Source organism: Bos indicus x Bos taurus, chromosome 6 (genome assembly GCF_003369695.1).
Source record: "Bos indicus x Bos taurus breed Angus x Brahman F1 hybrid chromosome 6, Bos_hybrid_MaternalHap_v2.0, whole genome shotgun sequence".
Lineage (NCBI taxonomy): Eukaryota > Metazoa > Chordata > Mammalia > Artiodactyla > Bovidae > Bos > Bos indicus x Bos taurus.
In genome coordinates this window covers 66,294,609-66,316,095 of record NC_040081.1, presented here as the reverse complement: position 1 = coordinate 66,316,095, position 21,487 = coordinate 66,294,609, and the positions used below count along the sequence as shown (strand labels likewise).

The following is a 21,487-nucleotide window of genomic DNA, read 5'->3' as shown; positions in this document are numbered from 1 at the left end:
CTTTGATAAAAGTCAGGACTGCTGACCCCCCGTGACTTTTGCATAACATCTCAGTGTATAAAAGTAGACCATGGAAAATAAAGAATTGGGATCAGTTTCTCGAAATACTGGTCTCCCCATGTCTCTCTCTCTCTCACTCTGGCTGAGTCTCCATCTGGAGCGCGGAACCTGCCATGCTTACTAATTATGCCTGGGCTTCAAAGATCCGACCGGGGAGGCCTCAGTGTCTCCTCTCCTTGGGGAGAACGGAAGGACGCCTGCGGCCTACGTAAGTGGTGCAAACTTCTTGTCTTGAAGTTTTATTGGTCTCCTGCGTAAACCAAGCTACTCAGCCTCTTTTCTCCACTGAATTTTCCTACTGAGCTATCCTCATTCTATTACTCTTTACATCTCTAATTAATATCTAATTGAAGCTATTGTATCCTGATCCTCGCCGACACCGTCCCCGCTTCGAACACCCTGGATCAGCCAGGGTCCACAGTCGGTAACTTGGATCAAAAAATAAAGCACTTAAATGGCAGAAGCCAGCCAGAAATCAGGTTAAGACCCTAAATTCTAGCTTCCATTGGAAAGGGATACAGATGCCATAGGAAGCCTCCAGATGGATGCTGTTGTGGATTCCCATAGTTTTTTTTAAATGTGTTTCAAAGTCATTGGCTAACTTTTACTAACTGAGTTGCCCACCTACTCTAATAGGACAGAAGGACACCATCCTGTTATGTCACTTAAGCTGCTATGTCTGTCCAAACACTTTCTTCCAAATAACTAAGATGTCTTGGGCTTAACATGGAGCTCATGTAAATCATTCATATATCACTGAAAGAGATTCTAGGGTTATTTTAAGAACAAGATTTTGTTGTTGTTTTAAAAATATACATAGGTAAATATTTATCAAATAATTAAAATAAGCCAAATTTGTAGGTGGTTTAACTTACAGCCTTTAGTGATTTAACTTGGGTATAAGTACACAAAAGTTTTGTTTTTTTTTTTAGTTAAATATAACTGCAACATACAATTCCACTCACACCCACAAAGGAAAAGTCTTGTATCACTCACAGGAAGCCTCGGAATCTGTTGAGGTCATTGTTTGGACTTTCACATTCTATCCTACTGGAGAATTTCTCAGGATCAACTTCAGAGTCCTAAAAATATATATATTTCAAAAATTACCACACAAAAATTAAAGGTTAAATCTTGAGATTTAAGTGTTTATCCTTTCACTAAGATAAAAGGTATTCATGTCACAAAATATATGTCAAAAATTGCCCAAATGAAGGAAAGTACACACATAATTATGAATGAATAGATAAGATGAGAATGGTCCTAGAGCATTAATAAATATCTTCAGGTGATAAGAATGGCTGAACTGTACACCGAAATTCATGCAGGACTCCCTGCAGGAGGGAGCTTCTCCTACAAAACACACTCTTTTATCCGAAAGACACTGAAAAGCTGAAAATACTTTTCTTATTGTTCTTTACACATATAGGTAGTTTCTGAGATTAAGTGTATATCTATATACACACACACACACATACACACACACACACACATATGCATGTAATATAGGCTTCCCAGGTGGCACTAGTGGTAAAGAACCCACCTGCTAATGTAGGAAACATAAGAGGTACAGGTTCAATCTCTGTGTTCGGGAAGATCCCCTGGAGGAGGGCATGGCAACCCACTCCAGTATTCTTGCATGGAGAACCCCATGGACAGAAGAATCTGGCGGGCTACAGTCCATAGGGTCACAAAGAGTCAGACACAACTGAAGTGACTTAGCATGCATGCATACTGTATATAAGTACTCTGAGCATGCATGCATTTAATCTCAGCAAATTTTATTTAAAAAATTAAATCTAGATAGATGTCACAAAATTCTGTAATAGGTCAAAAAATAATTTTAAAATGCTTTATGAAACCAACAAGTGAATAAACAGTGTCTTACAGAAAATAGGCATGGCTTGTATAATGCATGGATTCACTAAGAACAAGCCACATCAATCTTATATCCTTTCCTTTTTTTATATGGTTTTTTGGATAAGATAAATGCTACTGATACATCTCAAAGTATTGATATGTGTATCAGCAAACATTTGAAAAATGAGTCATATGATCGTGTGATTTGGCTTGCTAATAATTGATATTTACTGAGTTCTTCTAATGAGTTAGAATCTATATTATGCCCTTTAAACATCTTAACTATTTTCTTCTTCACTAGATACTATAATTAGGCCTAATTAACAGATGAGGAAAGATACACACAAAGAGGACCAATAATTTGCTAAAGGTTTCAAAACAAGAAGGTTTTTAGAGTCAGGATTATAATTGAGGCCATAAGAGTCTGGAGAGCTTACCCTTAACTGAATGTAAAGTATGCTGATTAATCAACTGGTATCACCCCTCAAAGTAGGTATTTAGTGGTATGTAATTTCCAAGTGGTAGAGGATTTTTACCAATGTTTTAAGTGTGAAAATGCTTACAAATGTGACAATGACAGGAAGTTGAGAGGCATAACAATCAGAGGATCTAAATTAATCTATAGGTAGAAAGATGGACTTATAGTGACAAGATCAAATTTACCAAAGGATATAATGAGGTTACAATATTTTTGGTTTGTAAGAAACGTGACTTAATAGTAGTTCAAGTAAAAAAAAAAGTTATATTTTAAAATACCTCATTTTGTATACCTGTGGCAGATTCATTTCGATATTTGGCAAAACTAATACAATATTGTAAAGTTTAAAAATAAAATAAAATTAAAATAAAATAAAATACCTCATTTTAAGTGCTTCCAGAGAAAGGAAAGAAAAACTGATAGGCACTTTGCATGATGTTTTTATATATATTTCTTCATTTTGTCACACAACAGGCTATGAGGGAGGTGTCATCATTTCCACTTTAATAAACTGAGGCATAAAGTGTTTAAGTGACCTCCCCAAAACCACACAGTAATTAAATGACAGAACTGTTTGAATGTTACTCAAACTTGTGTTAATATAAATTCAAAGTTCTTATTTCCCTCTCCACAGTATGTGAAGAGTCAGAGCTCTGTGGCATGAGAAGTTATGAAAGTCTTAAAAGGCCTTGATACGTAAGTAATTACCAGATTTTAGGAACAATAACCAAATGATATCTCCAGCTTCAATAAAACAACATACAAATAGAAGCTTAAGAAAAACAGAAGTTGATCATTTCTATTACAAAAGAATTTTCCAAAACTGTTAGGTTTCGTAAATTCAATTCCCAGAAATGTGATTGTCAGAATGAAATGTCTGAACTTCGAAGTCATTATATCCTATTATCTATGAAATATGGCACACTTCTACTGATATCTGGAATTACATTAAGCCCTCGAGACTTCTATTTTGTAAAGGTAAAAATATATTTGAAACATCTCTTTATCTGTACATGTGAAAATGAGCTCAGTCATCTTCTGAAAAGAAAATGTTAATATCACCAATGGAGAACACATTTTTTACCTGCTCTGCATATCTCCGAACCACCTGCTTCTGTTTTAAATTGCTCTCTCCATCAAGACCAGAAGTCTCAATGTGACAGATTCCATCTGGATCAGTGGAAAAGAGTAAAACCATATCTGCAGGAATGACCTCATTACAGGAAAGGTGAATAAAGTCCCCAACAGTAACATCTTTCCAGCATCTGTCCACATATTTTTTCTCTTTCCTAAAATTGAAAAAAAAAAAAAAAAGTTTAAAAAGAATCTCAAGCCCAAAACTCACATAATGGTTTTTTTTTTTTTTTAATTTTAGTTTATAACTTAAAGTGATTTAAAAATTTAGGGTGATCTGTTAAATGCTAAAAGGGGAAGCCAGAGAATTTGTAAAACTTAAATTCCACAGCTTGCTTCATCTGAAAATTTAGTTACTAAGTTTTTCAATTCTTTTTTTCCTGTGAGATTTTGAACCATTATGTTAATTGAGTAATTCTGGAATAAAATTAAAATTAACACTGGATGGGTTTATTCATAAATGAAGCATTTCCTGCGTGCTCTCCATGTCAGGTATCAAGGATCCAAAAGTGCACAAGATACATTATCCGCTCTTGGAGAGCTTCTCATCTGGTAGATAGGATGAGTAAAATAAACTCAAAAGAAAATAAACACCCAGACATTTAAAAAATCATTATACCAGCATATTAACACCCACAGTGTATGTATTCAGTCACTAAGTTGAGTCCAACTCTTTGCGACCCCATGGACTTTAGCCTGCCAGACTCCTCTGTCCATAGCATTTCCCAGGCAAGCATACTGGAGTGTGTTGCCATTTCCTTTTCCAGGGGATCTTCCCGATGCAGGGATTGAACCTCTGTTTCCTGCATCTCCTGCACTGGCAGGCGGATTCTTTACTGCTTGAGCCACCTGGGAAACCCCATTAACACCCCTAACTATCATTTAATAGAAATACTGGTTAAAACAGTTCTGAATTGGCTATAGCTGATCCCTAGAAAGGAAAATAAGAATTTTTAACCCTTTTTGAAAGTGCAGGTTTTCATTCTATATATTCAATTCTTTTTAAAAGAAAGGCACATTAATTGAGGTTGATTTGCCTTAAATCTCTTGCTTTGTGCTAAAGTTTTACCAAAGTTTTTACAGCTTTTCATAAAAAATGGCATGAATTGGATTCCACAAAGCGTTTTCCTTAAGAGTAGAATAGTAAGTTTGTATCATAGAAAACCATGTAACTAGTTAAGCAGCATTTCGCATCCAATGATTCCAACAAGGTCTTAAAAAGATCTGTCTCATTTCCTTATTGTCTCCCATGTATCTGTAAAGAACTAGTATTTGTCATAAAAAGGCACTTATTTTAAAGTAAAGATTTATTTTCTATTATGGAGCTAAATACTCAAATTTGTTGTCAAGAAGCTTAGGAGATAGCTATATTCTAAAAGCTATATGGAGGGAGGAGCCAAGATGGCGGAGGAGTAGGACGGGGAGAACACTTTCTCCCCCACAAATTCATCAAAAGAGCATTTAAACGTCGAGTAAATTCCACAAAACAACTTCTGAATGTCGGCAGAGGACATCAGGCACCCAGAAAAGCAACCCAACTCTTCGAAAGGAGGTAGGAAAAAATATTAAAGACAAAAAAAAAGAGACAAAAGAGGGAGGGACGGAGCTCCGTCCCCGGAAGGGAATCTTAAAAAGAGAGAAGTTTCCAAACACCAGGAAACCTTCTCACTGCCGAATCTGTGCCGAGCTTTGGAAGCACAGAGGGCAACATAACAGGGAGAAAAATAAATAAACAATTAAAACTCGCAGATTGCGAGCCCTACGGTAACTCCCCCAGCGGAGAAGCAGCACAGACGCCTGCATCCGCCATTAGCAAGCGGGGGCTGGGCAGGGAGGCGCGGTGCGGGCTGCATCGCTGAGAGTAAGAATCTGACCTGAATACCCTGAGCGCTATCTGAGCGAAATAATTTGGGTTAGCAAACCAGACTGTGGGATACCTACCACGCGAAAAGCCAGTCCTAACCTAAAACCGTCAGGCCCGCGCACGGAACAAAGGACTGAACAGAGATAGCCGGCTGCAGACCTTCCCCCTCCGGTGACAGGCAGCCAGAGCCGGAAGGGGGCAATCGCAGCCCCAGAGAGACATTATCTATAAAACTGTAAGCGGGCTTCTTTGCTAACTAAAACTTCTTGGGGGTCTGGACGGTCAACATCTGCCTGAGAAGGTGCGCCGGTGTTACAACCAGAAAACCGAGTGGCAGCGAGGCGGTAAGTCGCAGCATTGGCGCTCGCCAAACACCTCATCACCTGAGCTGCTCGGACCTGGGAAGAGCACAAAACGCAGGCCCAACTGAGTCTGCGCCTCTGAGGACTACCCGAGTGCCTGAACCTGAGCGGCTTGGACCTGGGAGGTGCATGCAGCCCAGGGCCAGCCTCGGATTGTTCCCGGCGGAACAACCTAGAGTCCGAGCAGTGTGGACAGGGAGGCTACACGCGCCGTGAGCGGGGGCAGACCCAGGGTGGCTGAGGCACTGTGAGCCCACGCCAGTGTTATTTGTTTGCAGCATTCCTCCCTCCCTCCCCACAGCGCGACTGAACAAGTAAGCCTAAAAAAAAAAAAAAAAGTGTCCTCCACCGTCCCCTTTGTGTCAGGGTGGAAACCAGATACTGAAGAGACTAGCAAACAGAAGAAGATATAACAGAGGGAAACGCCTTGGAAGCTACAGGCAATAGACCAAAACCCTGTGGTTACTACGGACTACATAGGAAGGGGCCTATAGATCGTGAGAAATATAAGTCTGACCAAGGAACTAGCCAAAAATGAACTGAACACACAACACCACCAAGAAAGTCCTAGATATATTTTTATTATTTTTATGATCATTCTTTCTTTTTTTTTAATTAAAAAAAATTTTTTTAAGTCCTCTATTGTTCCTTTAATTTTCACTTTTATAACCTATTACTTTGCAAAAAAAAAAAAAAAAGACCCTATTTTTTTCTTCTTCAGCAAACTTCATATGTATATATTTTATAATTTTTTGACCTTGTTTTTTTTTTTTTTTTTTTTTCTTTTTTTCTTTTCTTTAACATTGTATTTTTGAAATTCTAAACTCTACTCTAGATTTTTAATTTTTGCTTTTCGGTATTTGTTATCAATTTTGTACCTATAGTTTATTTTTATATAATTTCTGTGACTTCTTTTTTTCTTCTTCTTTGTTTCTTTCTCTTCTTCTTCTATATAACATTGTATATCTGAATAATATCAATTTTGTACCTGTATTTTCTTTATAATTTTTGTGACATTGTTTGTTTTCATTTGTCTGTTTTCTCTCTTTATTTTTCTTCTTCTTCTTCTTCTTCTTCTTTTTTTTTTTTTTTTACCGTTGTATTTTTGAAATTCCAAACTCTACTCTAGATTTTTAATTTTTGCTTTTTGGTATTAGTTATCAATTTTGTACCTGTACTTTCTTTACAATTTTCGCGACCTTGTTTGTTTTTATTTGTTCGTTTTTTCTCTCTTTCTTTTCCTTCTTCTTTTCTTTAACATTGTATTTTTGAAATTCCAAACTCTACTCTAGATTTTTAATTCTTGCTTTTATGTATTTGTTATCAATTTTGTACCTTTAAGAACCCAATCTTCAGGACCCATTTTTCACTAGGGAGCAAGAATACTGGCTTGACTGCTCTCTCTCCCTTTAGACTCTCCTTTTTCTCCACCAGGTCGCCTGTGTCTCCTCCCTAACCCCTCTACTCTACCCAACTCTATGAATTTCTGTGTGTTCCAGACGGTGGAGAACACTTAGGGAACTGATTACTGGCTGGATCTGTCTCCCTCCTTTTCATTCCCCCCTTTTATCCTTCTGGCCACCTCTGTCACCTTCCTCCTTCTTCTCTTCTCTGTATGACTCCGTGAACATCTCTGAGTGGTCTGGTTGGGGAGTGCACATAAGGAAGTGACTACTGGCTACCCTACTCTCTCCATTATTGATTCACCTCATCTCATTTGGGTCACCTCTAACTCCCTCCTCCCTCTTCTCTTCTCCATGTAACCCTGTGAACCTCTCTGAGTGACCCTCATCGTAGAGAAACTTTTCATCTTTAATGTAGACGTTTTATCAATGGTGCTGTATAGAAGGAGAAGTTTTGAAACTACTGTAAAAATAAGACCGATAACCAGAAGCAGGAGACTTAAGTCCAAACCCTGACTCCAGGGAACTCCTGACTCCAAGGAACATTAATTGACAGGAGCTCATCAAATGCCTCCATACCGACACTGAAACCAAGCACCACACAAGGGCCAATAAGTCCCAGGGCAAGACATACCAAGCAAATTCTCCAGCAACAAAGGAACACAGCCCTGAGCTTCAAGATACAGGCTGCCCAAAGTCACCCCAAAACTATAGACATCTCATAACTCACTACTGGACATTTCATTGCACTCCAGAGAGAAGAAATACAGCTCCACCCACCAGAACACCGACACAAGCTTCCCTAACCAGGAAACCTTGACAAGCCACCTGTACAAACCCACACACAGTGAGGAAACGCCACAATAAAGAGAACTCCACAAACTGCCAGAATACATAAAGGACACCCCAAACTCAGCAATTTAAACAAGATGAAGAGACAGAGGAATACTCAGCAGATAAAGGAACAGGATAAATGCCCACCAAACCAAACAAAAGAGGAAGAGATAGGGAATCTACCTGATAAAGAATTCCGAATAATGATAGTGAAATTGATCCAAAATCTTGAAACTAAAATGGAATCACAGATAAATAGCCTGGAGACAAGGATTGAGAAGATGCTAGAAAGGTTTAACAAGGACCTGGAAGAAATAAAAAAAAGTCAATATATAATGAATAATGCAGTAAATGAAATTAAAAACACTCTGGAGGCAACAAATAGTAGATTAACAGAGGCAGAAGATAGGATTAGTGAATTAGAAGATAGAATGGTAGAAATAAATGAATCAGAGAGGATAAAAGAAAAACGAATTAAAAGAAATGAGGACAATCTCAGAGACCTCCAGGACAATATTAAACGCTACAACATTCGAATAATAGGGGTTCCAGAAGAAGAAGACAAAAAGAAAGACCATGAGAAAATACTTGAGGAGATAATAGTTGAAAACTTCCCTAAAATGGGGAAGGAAATAATCACCCAAGTCCAAGAATCCCAGAGAGTCCCAAACAGGATAAACCCAAGGAGAAACACCCCAAGACACATATTAATCAAATTAACAAAGATCAAACACAAAGAACAAATATTAAAAGCAGCAAGGGAAAAACAACAAATAACACACAAGGGAATTCCCATAAGGATAACAGCTGATCTTTCAATAGAAACTCTTCAAGCCAGGAGGGAATGGCAAGACATACTTAAAATGATGAAAGAAAATAACCTACAGCCCAGATTATTGTACCCAGCAAGGATCTCATTCAAGTATGAAGGAGAAATCAAAAGCTTTTCAGACAAGCAAAAGCTGAGAGAATTCTGCACCACCAAACCAGCTCTCCAACAAATACTAAAGGATATTCTCTAGACAAGAAACACAAAAACGGTGTATAAACTCGAACCCAAAACAATAAAGTAAATGGCAACGGGATCATACTTATCAGTAATTACCTTAAACGTAAATGGGTTGAATGCCCCAACCAAAAGACAAAGACTGGCTGAATGGATACAAAAACAAGACCCCTACATATGTTGTCTACAGGAGACCCACCTCAAAACAGGGGACACATACAGACTGAAAGTGAAGGGCTGGAAAAAGATTTTCCATGCAAATAGGGACCAAAAGAAAGCAGGAGTAGCAATACTCATATCAGATAAAATAGACTTTAAAACAAAGGCTGTGAAAAGAGACAAAGAAGGTCACTACATAATGATCAAAGGATCAATCCAAGAAGAAGATATAACAATTATAAATATATATGCACCCAACACGGGAGCACCACAGTACGTAAGACAAATGCTAACAAGTATGAAAGGAGAAATTAACAATAACACAATAATAGTGGGAGACTTTAATACCCCACTCACACCTATGGATAGATCAACTAAACAGAAAATTAACAAGGAAACACAAACTTTAAATGATACAATAGACCAGTTAGACCTAATTGATATATATAGGACATTTCATCCCAAAACAATGAATTTCACCTTTTTCTCAAGCGCACATGGAACCTTCTCCAGGATAGATCACATCCTGGGCCATAAAGCTAGCCTTGGTAAATTCAAAAAAATAGAAATCATCCCAAGCATTTTTTCTGACCACAATGCAGTAAGATTAGATCTCAATTACAGGAGAAAAACTATTAAAAATTCCAACATATGGAGGCTGAACAACACGCTGCTGAATAACCAACAAATCACAGAAGAAATCAAAAAAGAAATCAAAATTTGCATAGAAACGAATGAAAATGAAAACACAATAACCCAAAACCTGTGGGACACGGTAAAAGCAGTCCTAAGGGGAAAGTTCATAGCAATACAGGCACACCTCAAGAAACAAGAAAAAAGTCAAATAAATAACCTAACTCTACACCTAAAGCAACTAGAAAAGGAAGAAATGAAGAACCCCAGGGTTAGTAGAAGGAAAGAAATCTTAAAAATTAGAGCAGAAATAAATGCAAAAGAAACAAAAGAGACCATAGCAAAAATCAACAAAACCAAAAGCTGGTTCTTTGAAAGGATAAATAAAATTGACAAACCATTAGCCAGACTCATCAAGAAACAAAGGGAGAAAAATCAAATCAACAAAATTAGAAACGAAAATGGAGAGATCACAACAGACAACACAGAAATACAAAGGATCATAAGAGACTACTATCAACAATTATATGCCAATAAAATGGACAACGTGGAAGAAATGGACAAATTCTTAGAAAAGTACAACTTTCCAAAACTAGACCAGGAAGAAATAGAAAATCTTAACAGACCCATCACAAGCATGGAAATTGAAACTGTAATCAAAAATCTTCCAGCAAACAAAAGCCCTGGTCCAGATGGCTTCACAGCTGAATTCTACCAAAAATTTAGAGAAGAGCTGACACCTATCCTGCTCAAACTCTTCCAAAAAATTGCAGAGGAAGGTAAACTTCCAAACTCATTCTATGAGGCCACCATCACCCTAATACCAAAACCTGACAAAGATGCCACAAAAAAAGAAAACTACAGGCCAATATCACTGATGAACATAGATGCAAAAATCCTTAACAAAATTCTAGCAATCAGAATCCAACAACACATTAAAAAGATCATACACCATGATCAAGTGGGCTTTATCCCAGGGATGCAAGGATTCTTCAATATCCGCAAATCAATCAATGTAATACACCACATTAACAAATTGAAAAACAAAAACCATATGATTATCTCAATAGATGCAGAGAAAGCCTTTGACAAAATTCAACATCCATTTATGATAAAAACTCTCCAGAAAGCAGGAATAGAAGGAACATACCTCAACATAATAAAAGCTATATATGACAAACCCACAGCAAACATTATCCTCAATGGTGAAAAATTGAAAGCATTTCCTCTAAAGTCAGGAACAAGACAAGGGTGCCCACTTTCACCATTACTATTCAACATAGTTTTGGAAGTTTTAGCCACAGCAATCAGAGCAGAAAAAGAAATAAAAGGAATCCAAATTGGAAAAGAAGAAGTAAAACTCTCACTATTTGCAGATGACATGATCCTCTACATAGAAAACCCTAAAGATTCCACCAGAAAATTACTAGAAATAATCAATGACTATAGTAAAGTTGCAGGATATAAAATCAACACACAGAAATCCCTTGCATTCCTATACACTAATAATGAGAAAACAGAGAGAGAAATTAAGGAAACAATTCCATTCACCATTGCAACGGAAAGAATAAAATACTTAGGAATATATCTACCTAAAGAAACTAAAGACCTATATATAAAAAACTATAAAACACTGGTGAAAGAAATCAAAGAGGACACTAATAGATGGAGAAATATACCATGTTCATGGATTGGAAGAATCAATATAGTGAAAATGAGTATACTACCCAAAGCAATTTATAGATTCAACGCAATCCCTATCAAGTTACCAACAGTATTCTTCACAGAGCTGGAACAAATAATTTCACAATTTGTATGGAAAAACAAAAAACCTCGAATAGCCAAAGCGATCTTGAGAAAGAAGAATGGAACTGGAGGAATCAACCTACCTGACTTCAGGCTCTACTACAAAGCCACAGTTATCAAGACAGTATGGTACTGGCACAAAGACAGATATATAGATCAATGGAATAAAATAGAAAGCCCAGAGATAAATCCACGCACATATGGACACCTTATCTTTGACAAAGGAGGCAAGAATATACAATGGATTAAAGACAATCTCTTTAACAAGTGGTGCTGGGAAATCTGGTCAACCACGTGTAAAAGAATGAAACTAGACCACTTTCTAACACCATACACAAAAATAAACTCAAAATGGATTAAAGATCTAAATGTAAGACCAGAAACTATAAAACTCCTAGAGGAGAACATAGGCAAAACACTCTCTGACATACATCACAGCAGGATCCTCTATGACCCACCTCCCAGAATATTGGACATAAAAGCAAAAATAAACAAATGGGACCTAATTAACCTTAAAAGCTTCTGCACATCAAAGGAAACTATTAGCAAGGTGAAAAGACAGCCTTCAGAATGGGAGAAAATAATAGCAAATGAAGCAACTGACAAACAACTAATCTCAAAAATATACAAGCAACTCCTACAGCTCAACTCCAGAAAAATAAATGACCCAATCAAAAAATGGGCCAAAGAACTAAATAGACATTTCTCCAAAGAAGACATACAGATGGCTAACAAACACATGAAAAGATGCTCAACATCACTCATTATCAGAGAAATGCAAATCAAAACCACTATGAGATACCATTTCACACCAGTCAGAATGGCTGCGATCCAAAAGTCTACAAATAATAAGTGCTGGAGAGGGTGTGGAGAAAAGGGAACCCTCTTACACTGTTGGTGGGAATGCAAACTAGTACAGCCACTATGGAGAACAGTGTGGAGATTCCTTAAAAAACTGGAAATAGAACTGCCTTATGATCCAGCAATCCCACTGCTGGGCATACACACTGAGGAAACCAGAAGGGAAAGAGACACGTGTACCCCAATGTTCATCGCAGCACTGTTTATAATAGCCAGGACATGGAAGCAACCTAGATGCCCATCAGCAGATGAATGGATAAGCAAGCTGTGGTACATATACACAATGGAGTATTACTCAGCCATTAAAAAGAATACATTTGAATCAGTTCTAATGAGGTGGATGAAACTGGAGCCTATTATACAGAGTGAAGTAAGCCAGAAGGAAAAACAGAAATACAGTATACTAACGCATATATATGGAATTTAGAAAGATGGTAACAATAACCTGGTGTACGAGACAGCAAAAGAGACGCTGATGTATGGAAGAGTCTTATGGACTCTGTGGGAGAGGGAGAGGGTGGGAAGATTTGGGAGAGTGACATTGAAACATGTAGAATATCATGCGGGAAACGAGTTGCCAGTCCAGGTTCGATGCGGGATACTGGATGCTTGGGGCTGGAGCACTGGGACGACCCAGAGGGATGGTGTGGGGAGGGAGGAGGGAGGAGGGTTCAGGATGGGGAACACATGTATGCCTGTGGCGGATTCATTTTGATATTTGGCAAAACTAATACAATTATGTAAAGTTTAAAAATAAAATAAAATTTAAAAAAAAAAGTGAAAAAAAAAAAAAAAACAAAACAAAACAAAAAAAAAATAAAAGCTATATGACCTATATATTAAAAATGAATGCATCATATTAAATAGAAATGCTACATGAAGCCAACACTTACATACTTCTGCTACACAGAATTATACTGTTATTTCAAGAAATAATTCATCCAAAGGGCTACCTAAGAAGAATATTTTCAGGATATAGTCTCCCAAAATACCTTATGTACAAAGTTGAATCCAACTAAAAGAATTCCTTAATTACCTAAAGAGTTTGTTAGTTTACCACGAAAGATAAATCAATGCTTTGCTTTAACAGTTTTTCTTTAGTGTTTGAATATATCAGTTTACTCTTCCATGGAAGGAAGAAACAGAAGACCCAAAAGGTAGGCAGGAATCACATTTTGAAGGTTCAGTCCTACTGCCATTCCTAGAAATAAGGATTTTCATTTCATAAAAACAAACAAACAAACAAAAAACTGGAAAATCACTAAAGGTTCATAGAAGAGTATGATCCTATTTCTACTTGCTCAATCCTGCTGCAGAGTAATGGATGGACTGTTGGGTGGCAGGCTGGTTAGAAATAGGAATGGCAAGAAACCAATGGAAAGATACTGAAATAATTCAGGGAAGGGATAAAGATGATTACAATCAAGACAGTAGCAAAAAGGATGGATAAAATGAGATTAAATCAAGATAATATTTGGGTAACAGAGACAAGTATTCTGACTTATTATACACAAAAAAGTTATCAAGGATGATGCTGTGGTTTCAAACCTTCATGGTGAATGGTCTTTTTTACCATGTCCCAGGTTTTAGAAGTAACTGGATGCATCATGGGGAAGATAATAAATCTAGTTTGAAAAGTTTTACGTAGGATATAAAATTGAAGAGGTCCAGCATTTTGAGGATTTTGATCAGAAGTTCACAAGTAGAAATATAGTACCTACAACTCCTAGGCACAGAGAGAGCAATTGACACCAGGCAAGGAGATCCAACCAGTCCATTCTGAAGGAGATCAGCCCTGGGTGTTCTTTGGAAGGAATGATGCTAAAGCTGAAACTCCAGTACTTTGGCCACCTCAGGCAAAGAGTTGACTCATTGGAAAAGACTCCGATGCTGGGAGGAACTGGGGGCAGGAGGAGAAGGGGACGACAGAGGATGAGATGGCTGGATGGCATCACCGACTCGATGGACGTGAGTTTGAGTGAACTCTGGGAGCTGGTGATGGACAGGGAGGCCTGGCGTGATGCAATTCATGGGGTCGCAAAGAGTCAGACACGACTGAGTGACTGAACTGAACTGGACTGAAGGATATGGGATTCCTTAGGGAAAGAAACTTCAAGGTGATAGGGAAGTGAAGTAAGATTCAAGAGGAAATGTTGGAGAAATCAAGAAAGCAGGAAATTTCAAAATATTTACACTGTTTACAACAGCTAGAACATGGTAGCAAGCTAGATGTCCATCAACAGATGAATGGATATATACAATGGAATGTTACTCAGCTATAAAAAGGAACAATCTGAGTCAGTTCTAATGAGATGGAAGGAACCTAGAGCCTGTTATACAGAGTGAAGTCAGAAAAATAAAGATAAATGTTGTATACTAATGTATATATATGGAATCTAGAAAGCTGATACTGATGAAATTATTTGCAGAACAGCAGTGGAGACACAGATATAGAGAACAGATTTATGGACATGGTGGGTGGGGGAGGGAGAAAGGAGAGGGTGGGAGGTATGGAGAGAGGAACATGGAAACTTACATTACCGTATGTGAAATAGATAGCCAACGGGAACTTGCTGTATGACTCAGGGAACTCAAACAGGTACTCTGTAACAACCTAGAGAGGTGGGATGGGGACGAAGATGGGGGGGCGGAGGGGACATATGTATACCTATGGCTGATTCATGTTGATGTCTGGAAGAAACCAACAAAATTCTGTAAAGCAATTATCCTTCAATTAAAAATAAAAATTTTTTAAAAAGGGAGTCATCAGAGTAACAAAAGCCACAAAGGGATCACGTCTGTGGTATGTGGTTATTAGGATGTCTGCTATTAAGTAGGGAGTATGAAATTGTTGACATGGAGAGTAAAGAAGAAAGTGAGACCTTCAGTGGGTTAAGGCATGATTAGAAGTTGACGGAGGAGTCTACTTCATCAAGTTTAGGTCTGAAAGGAATAAAGGGTGAAAGTAGCCACTGCAAGGGAAGGGAAGGCAAAGGGCAGTAAGGATGAAAGAACCGGGCAAGAAAAAAAAGAGAGAACTGGACACACACACAGCATGCAAGGAAGAAGCCCATGGAGAAGGCAAGGCAGGGGAGAGGAGAGAGAATGGACAGTGTTGGTTGAAGCTATCGAGAAGTAACAAGGAATGGAATTAAGAACACAGATGAAAGGACTACTATTACAAGGAAGGGAGTTACTGCTTCATGTAAAGTCAGAAGAAAGCAGGTGAAGATGACATAAGAAGGAACTGAGATACCTGGTTCATGCTTAATGACCTCTACTTTTTCTATGAAGAAAGGTATAAGAAAAGTTGCTGAGGATTTGTGAAAGTAGGGAGAGAAGACAGACTTGAATACTAAGGTTAAGGATTTTATTTTTCTTTCAAACCTAGTAAACAGAATTCTTCTAAGGACAAGTTTATTTACTCTCCACTCTACACTGGAACAAAATCCAAATGAGGTTAATTTTACAACTGAATTAACTTCACTATTCCCGATTTGGAGTTCATACTAGATTTTAAAAAGTGGCTAATGTCCCCAATAGCTGGCTGTGTGTGTGCTTAGTCACTCAGTGGTACCCGATTATCTGAGGCCTCATGGACTGGAGCCCATCAGGCTCTTCTGTCCATGGGATTTTCCAGGCAAGAATACTGGTGTACGTTACCATTTCCTCTTCCAGGGGATCTTCCCAACCCAGGGACTGAACCTGTGTATCCTGTATTGGCAGGCAGATTCTTTACCACTGAGCCATACTGATCTTAATTTATGCCAGTTACCATGTTAGATGCTAAGAATACAAAAGTGATTAAATTACGGTCATTACCCTAGAAAGCTATAGTCAAAATGTGAAAAAGAACCACAAACAGCAATTTTATAAGATAGGTATGCTCAGGCTCTTTTGGAAGCAAATAGCTGGGACATTGACCTCTGGAGGAGGCGCGTCTTGCAGGATGATCTAGAGTCATGTGAAGAAAGTGGGGCAGTATAACTGTCAAGAGTGACAGTAGAGGCATAATGCCACAGGGTATGGGTGTGTACGATGTTTTAAAACTGCAAGCTAAGCAACAATGTACATTGCCAATCTTAACTAGCTTTGAGAATCTATCAATGTGGTAGACTCTAAATGAGGTTGTATTTCCTTCTTGGACATAGAACTAAAACTAGCAGAAACTTTCTTCTTCCCTCACAGCCTAAATATACAGCCAGAATTTCCTGCATCTACTTGTTATTTGTTGCTTCCGTATTACTCTCACCATTTAGGATATAGCACTTATAATCCATCCTTCAGGTAAACTCAATCAGCTCAGTTCATTCGCTCAGTCATGTCCAACTCTTTTCGACCCCATGGACTGCAACATGCCAGGACTCCCTATCCATCACCAGCTCCTGGAAGTTTACTCAAACTCATGTCCATTGAGTCAGTGATACCTTCCAACCATCTCATCCTCTGTCGTCCGTTCTCCTCCTGCCTTCAATCTTTCCCAGCATCAGGGTCTTTTCCAATGAGTCAGTTCTTTGCATCAGGTGGCCAAGTATTGGAGTTTCAGCTTTAGCATCAGGCCTTCCAATGAATATTCAGGACTGACTTCCTTTAGGATGGGCTGGTTCGATCTCCTTGCTGTCCAAGGGACTCTCAAGCGTCTTCTCCAACACCTCAGTTCAAAAGCATCAATTCTTTGGCTCTCAGCTTTCTTTATAGTCCAACTCTCACATCCATACATGTCTACTGGGAAAACCATAGCTTTGATAAGACGGACCTTTGGCAAAGTAGTCTCTGCTTTTTAATATGCTGTCTAGGTTGGTCATAGCTTTTCTTCCAAGACTGTCTTTTAATTTCATGGCTGCAGTCACCATCTGCAGTGATTTTGGAGCCCAATAAAGTCGGTCATGATTTCCACTGTTTCCCTATCTATTTGTCATGAAATGATGGGACCAGATGACATGATCTTAGTTTTCTGAATGTTGAGTTTTAAACCAATTTTTTCACTCTCCTATTTTACTTTCATCAAGAGGCTCTTAGTTCTTCTTTGCTTTTCTGCCATAAGGGTGGTGCCATCTGCATATCTGAGGTTACTGATATTTCTCCTGGCAATATTGATTTGTTTGTGCTTCATCTAGCCCTGCATTTCTCATGATGTACTCTGCATAAGACTTAAATAAGCAGGGTAACAATATACAGCCTTGACATACTCCTTTCCCAGTTTGGAACCAGTCTGTTGTTCCATTTCCAGTTCTAACTGTTGCTTTTTGACTTGCATACAGGTTTCACAGGAGGCAAGTCAGGTGGTCTAGTATTCCCATCTCTTCTAGAATTTTCCACAGTTTATTGTGATCCACACAGTCTAAGGTTTTGGCACAGTCAATAAAGCAGAAACAAGATGTTTTTCTGGATCTCTCTTGCTTTTTCAATGATCCAATGGATGTTGGCAATTTGATCTCTGGTTCCTCTGCCTTTTCTAAATCCAGCTTGAACATCTGGAAGTTCATGGTTCACGTACTATTGAAGCCTGGCTTGGAGAATTTTGAGCATTACTTTACTAGTGTGTGAGATGGTAGTTTGAGCATTCTTTGGCATTGCCTTTCTTTGGGATTGGAATGAAAGCTGACCTTTTCCAGTCCTGTGGCCACTTCTGAGTTTTCCAAATTTGCTGGCATACTGAGTGCAGCACTTTCACAGCGTCATCTTTTAGGATTTGAAATAGCTCAACTGGAATTCCATCACCTCACTAGCTTTGTTTGTAGTGATGCTTCCTAAGGCCCACTTGACTTGGCATTCCAGGATGTCTGGCTCTAGGTTGGTGATCACACCATTGTGATTACCTGGGTCGTGAAGATCTTTTTTGTGTAGTTCTTCTGTGTAATCTTGCCACCTCTTAATATCCTCTGCTTCTGTGAGGTCCATACTGTTTCTGTCCTTTATTGTGCCCATCTATGCATGAAATGTTCCCTTGGTATCTCTAATTTTCTTGAAGAGATCTCTAGACTTTCCCATTCTATTGTTTCCCTCTATTTCTTTGCACTGATTGCTGAGGAAAGCTACCCATTTTCTAGCCCCATTTTGTTCAAAGTTGCCCAGCTTTTATGTCAATATATAAGCACTGGGGAAATCTGGGAAGAATATATTCGATTATTAATAGTAATTCCACTGGTGGGAGTTGGCTGCAGTGAGATGAAAAGGTGGAAAATGTGGACTGCTACTTCCTACTTTAACAAATCTAAACAAAGAGTGGGATTATGAATGAATTTTTCTTTTTGACGTTCATTAGTCCTTCTCTGAAAAAAACACTAAAAACAATTTATATAATGAATATCACTGGCACAGAGCAGCTCAGATTTATTGGTTCAGTTCAGTTGCTCAGTCATGTCCGACTCTTCGTGACCCCATGAACAGCAGCACACCAGGCCTCCCTGTCTATTACCAATTCTCAGGGTTTACCCAAACCCATGTCCACTGAGTCGGTGATGCCATCCAGCCATCTCATCCTGTCGTCCCCTTCTCTCCCTGCCCTCAATCCTTCCCAGCATCAGGGTCTTTTCCAATGAGTCAGCTCTTCGCATCAGGTGGCCAAAGTATTGGTGTTTCAGCTTCAACATCAGTCCTTCCAATGAACACCCAAGCCTTATCTCCTTTAGGATGGACTGGTTGGATCTCCTTGCAGTCCAAGGGACTCTCAAGAGTCTTTTCCAACACCATAATTCAAAAGTATCAATTCTTTGGTGCTCAGCTTTCTTTATAGTCCAACTCTCACATCCATACATGACTACTGGAAAAACCATAGCCTTGACTAGACGGACCTCTATTGACAAAGTAATGTGTCTGCTTTTTAATATGCCGTCTAGGTGATTGACTTTATTTTGGGGGGTTCCAAAATCACTGCAGATGGTGACTGAAGCCATGAAATTAAAAGACACTTACTCTTTGGAAGGAAAGTTATGACCAACCTAGACAGATTTATTGGAGGCTTTATCAATTCATAAATCATTTAATTTTCAATCAATGTTATGTAGTTGGTACTATGAATGCACTATGCCCCACTCCCCACCTCTTACAAATGAGAAAAACTGGCTTAGGGAGGTTAAGGAACTAGTTCAAGGTCACACAGTTTCTAGTATTTCTGGGATTAAAACAAGGCAAGAACAAGAAGCTCCACCTCTCAAATACTGGACTTTACTCCCAGTTATAACAACTTACCAATGACCACCAAATAGAATACAGATTAACCATGTATTAGAAAGTGAATTTCAAGAACTACTTTAGAAAATGTCGCACATAAATAAGGTTAATACCTTAGAAGGCCACTAAAATTTAGTTTCAAGAATAATGAAATACCATGGATTTATGAGATAATGCTAAAATATTAACATCAGCTAGTATTTTTCAACTCCCAACATCCCAAATGGCTCAGTGGGTAAAGACACCGGCTGTAATGCAGGAGACACGGGAGATGCCGATTCGATTCCTGGGTTGGGAACATCTCTTGGAGAGGGAAATGGCAACCCACTCCAGTTTTCCTGCTAGAAAAATCTCATGGACAGAGGAGCCTGGAGGGCTGCAGTCCAAAGGGTCGCAAGAGTGAGACACAACTAAGACAAGGCAGGAGGAGAAGGGGACGACAGAGGATGAGACGGTTGGATGGCATCACCGACTCAATGGACCTGAGTTTGGGTAAACTCTGGGAGTTGGTGATGGACAGGGAGACCGGGTGTGCTGCAGTTCACAGGGTCACAAAGAGTCGGACACGACTGAGCGACTGAACTGAACTGACTGAACTGAAGCACACAAACCAAAACACCACCAACACGGTGATTTTTAAAGATCAGAAAACAATATAAGTTCTTGGATGGCAGGCACTTTGTTTTTTGTTTAAACCTCTAAATCTCTCAGTGCCAGCAACACAGTATGCGGCTAAATTTGTCAGATGATTAATAGTTTTATTTTCAGCACACTTCTAATATACTTGAAGCAAATCTTAAAACCTTAGCAAATGGCTGCCATTTTAAAGGCAATCTTAAGAATGCGAGGTTTTTGCTAATAGTTCATTCTAACTTAATTGAGGTGTAATAGGGTTTAAATGTTTACTTTCTGTTCCAGCATTTGTTATTTCCCAATGATACTTTCCCAAATAAAATTAAGCACCTTGTGAAAGACCACAGTCTTTCACAAATAAGAACCAAATTATCTGCATAAAAATGTTAATGCTTCTTGCAAAAGCTTGCAAAGTTTAATGATCCCATATCTTCAACTTACTTTTACTGAGAAATAATTAGTACTTTAAAGTAATTTCTTTGTATTTCACAGGAATTTAAGTTAGTACATTAACTTAAATGAATAACAATAAATAGACAATCTTTATTTCTCTATATTCTTATAATTTGTTCCAAGAACAGTGAGGGGTAGGCACTGGGATGTAAGCATTATTTCTTCTATAGCACCAAAAAATAGGCAAATTACATAGAATAACAGTTAATAAATAAAAAAGAATTAGCAGATTCCATTATGAAATGCAATCATAAAATGATTATCTCGGACTAGACTTTAAAACAACTGAAAAGAATATTGCCTCTCATCTTCAAGTTTATATGCAAATCATCTAAAACAGATCCAAAGGACACCTGAGAAAAAAATTATACCATGTCTCCCATTAGGAAATTGTAATAAAGGGGTTCCCAAGTAGTGCAGTGGTAAAGAATCTGCCTGCCAATGCAGAAGATGAGAGAGACGTGAGTTTGATCCCTATTTGGGAAGATCCCCTAGAGGAGGAAATGGCAACCCACTCTAGTATTCTTGCCTGGAAAATCCCCATGGACCGAGGGGTCTGGGGGGCTACAGTCCAGGAGGTCACAAAGAGTCGGACACAACCGAGTGACTGAGCACACTACTCAGCACTTAGAAAGGGGTAGGCGCTATGCTTACTGTTTGATACTGTTTTATTCATAATGAAAGAAACTGGAATTTAGCTAGTTTACATAATTTTTCCCAAGACTACACAGCTACTAAGTATGAGAACCAGAACTTTTAGAGCAACCC

General features: G+C 38.5%; 1 protein-coding gene across 4 annotated transcripts in view; it reads right to left on the bottom strand.

The window, feature by feature from the left end:
* The window catches only part of ATP10D (ATPase phospholipid transporting 10D (putative)), a 145,805-nt gene that overhangs the window by 79,548 nt on the left and 44,770 nt on the right, over positions 1-21,487 (bottom strand). For all 4 annotated transcript variants that reach the window (XM_027544421.1, XM_027544422.1, XM_027544424.1 and 1 more), the window contains 2 exons: positions 3,483-3,687; positions 1,057-1,142 (listed from right to left, as the gene is read on the bottom strand). In XM_027544421.1, the coding sequence (XP_027400222.1) occupies positions 1,057-1,142; positions 3,483-3,687 (291 nt within the window). The remainder of the gene's footprint in view (positions 1-1,056; positions 1,143-3,482; positions 3,688-21,487) is intronic.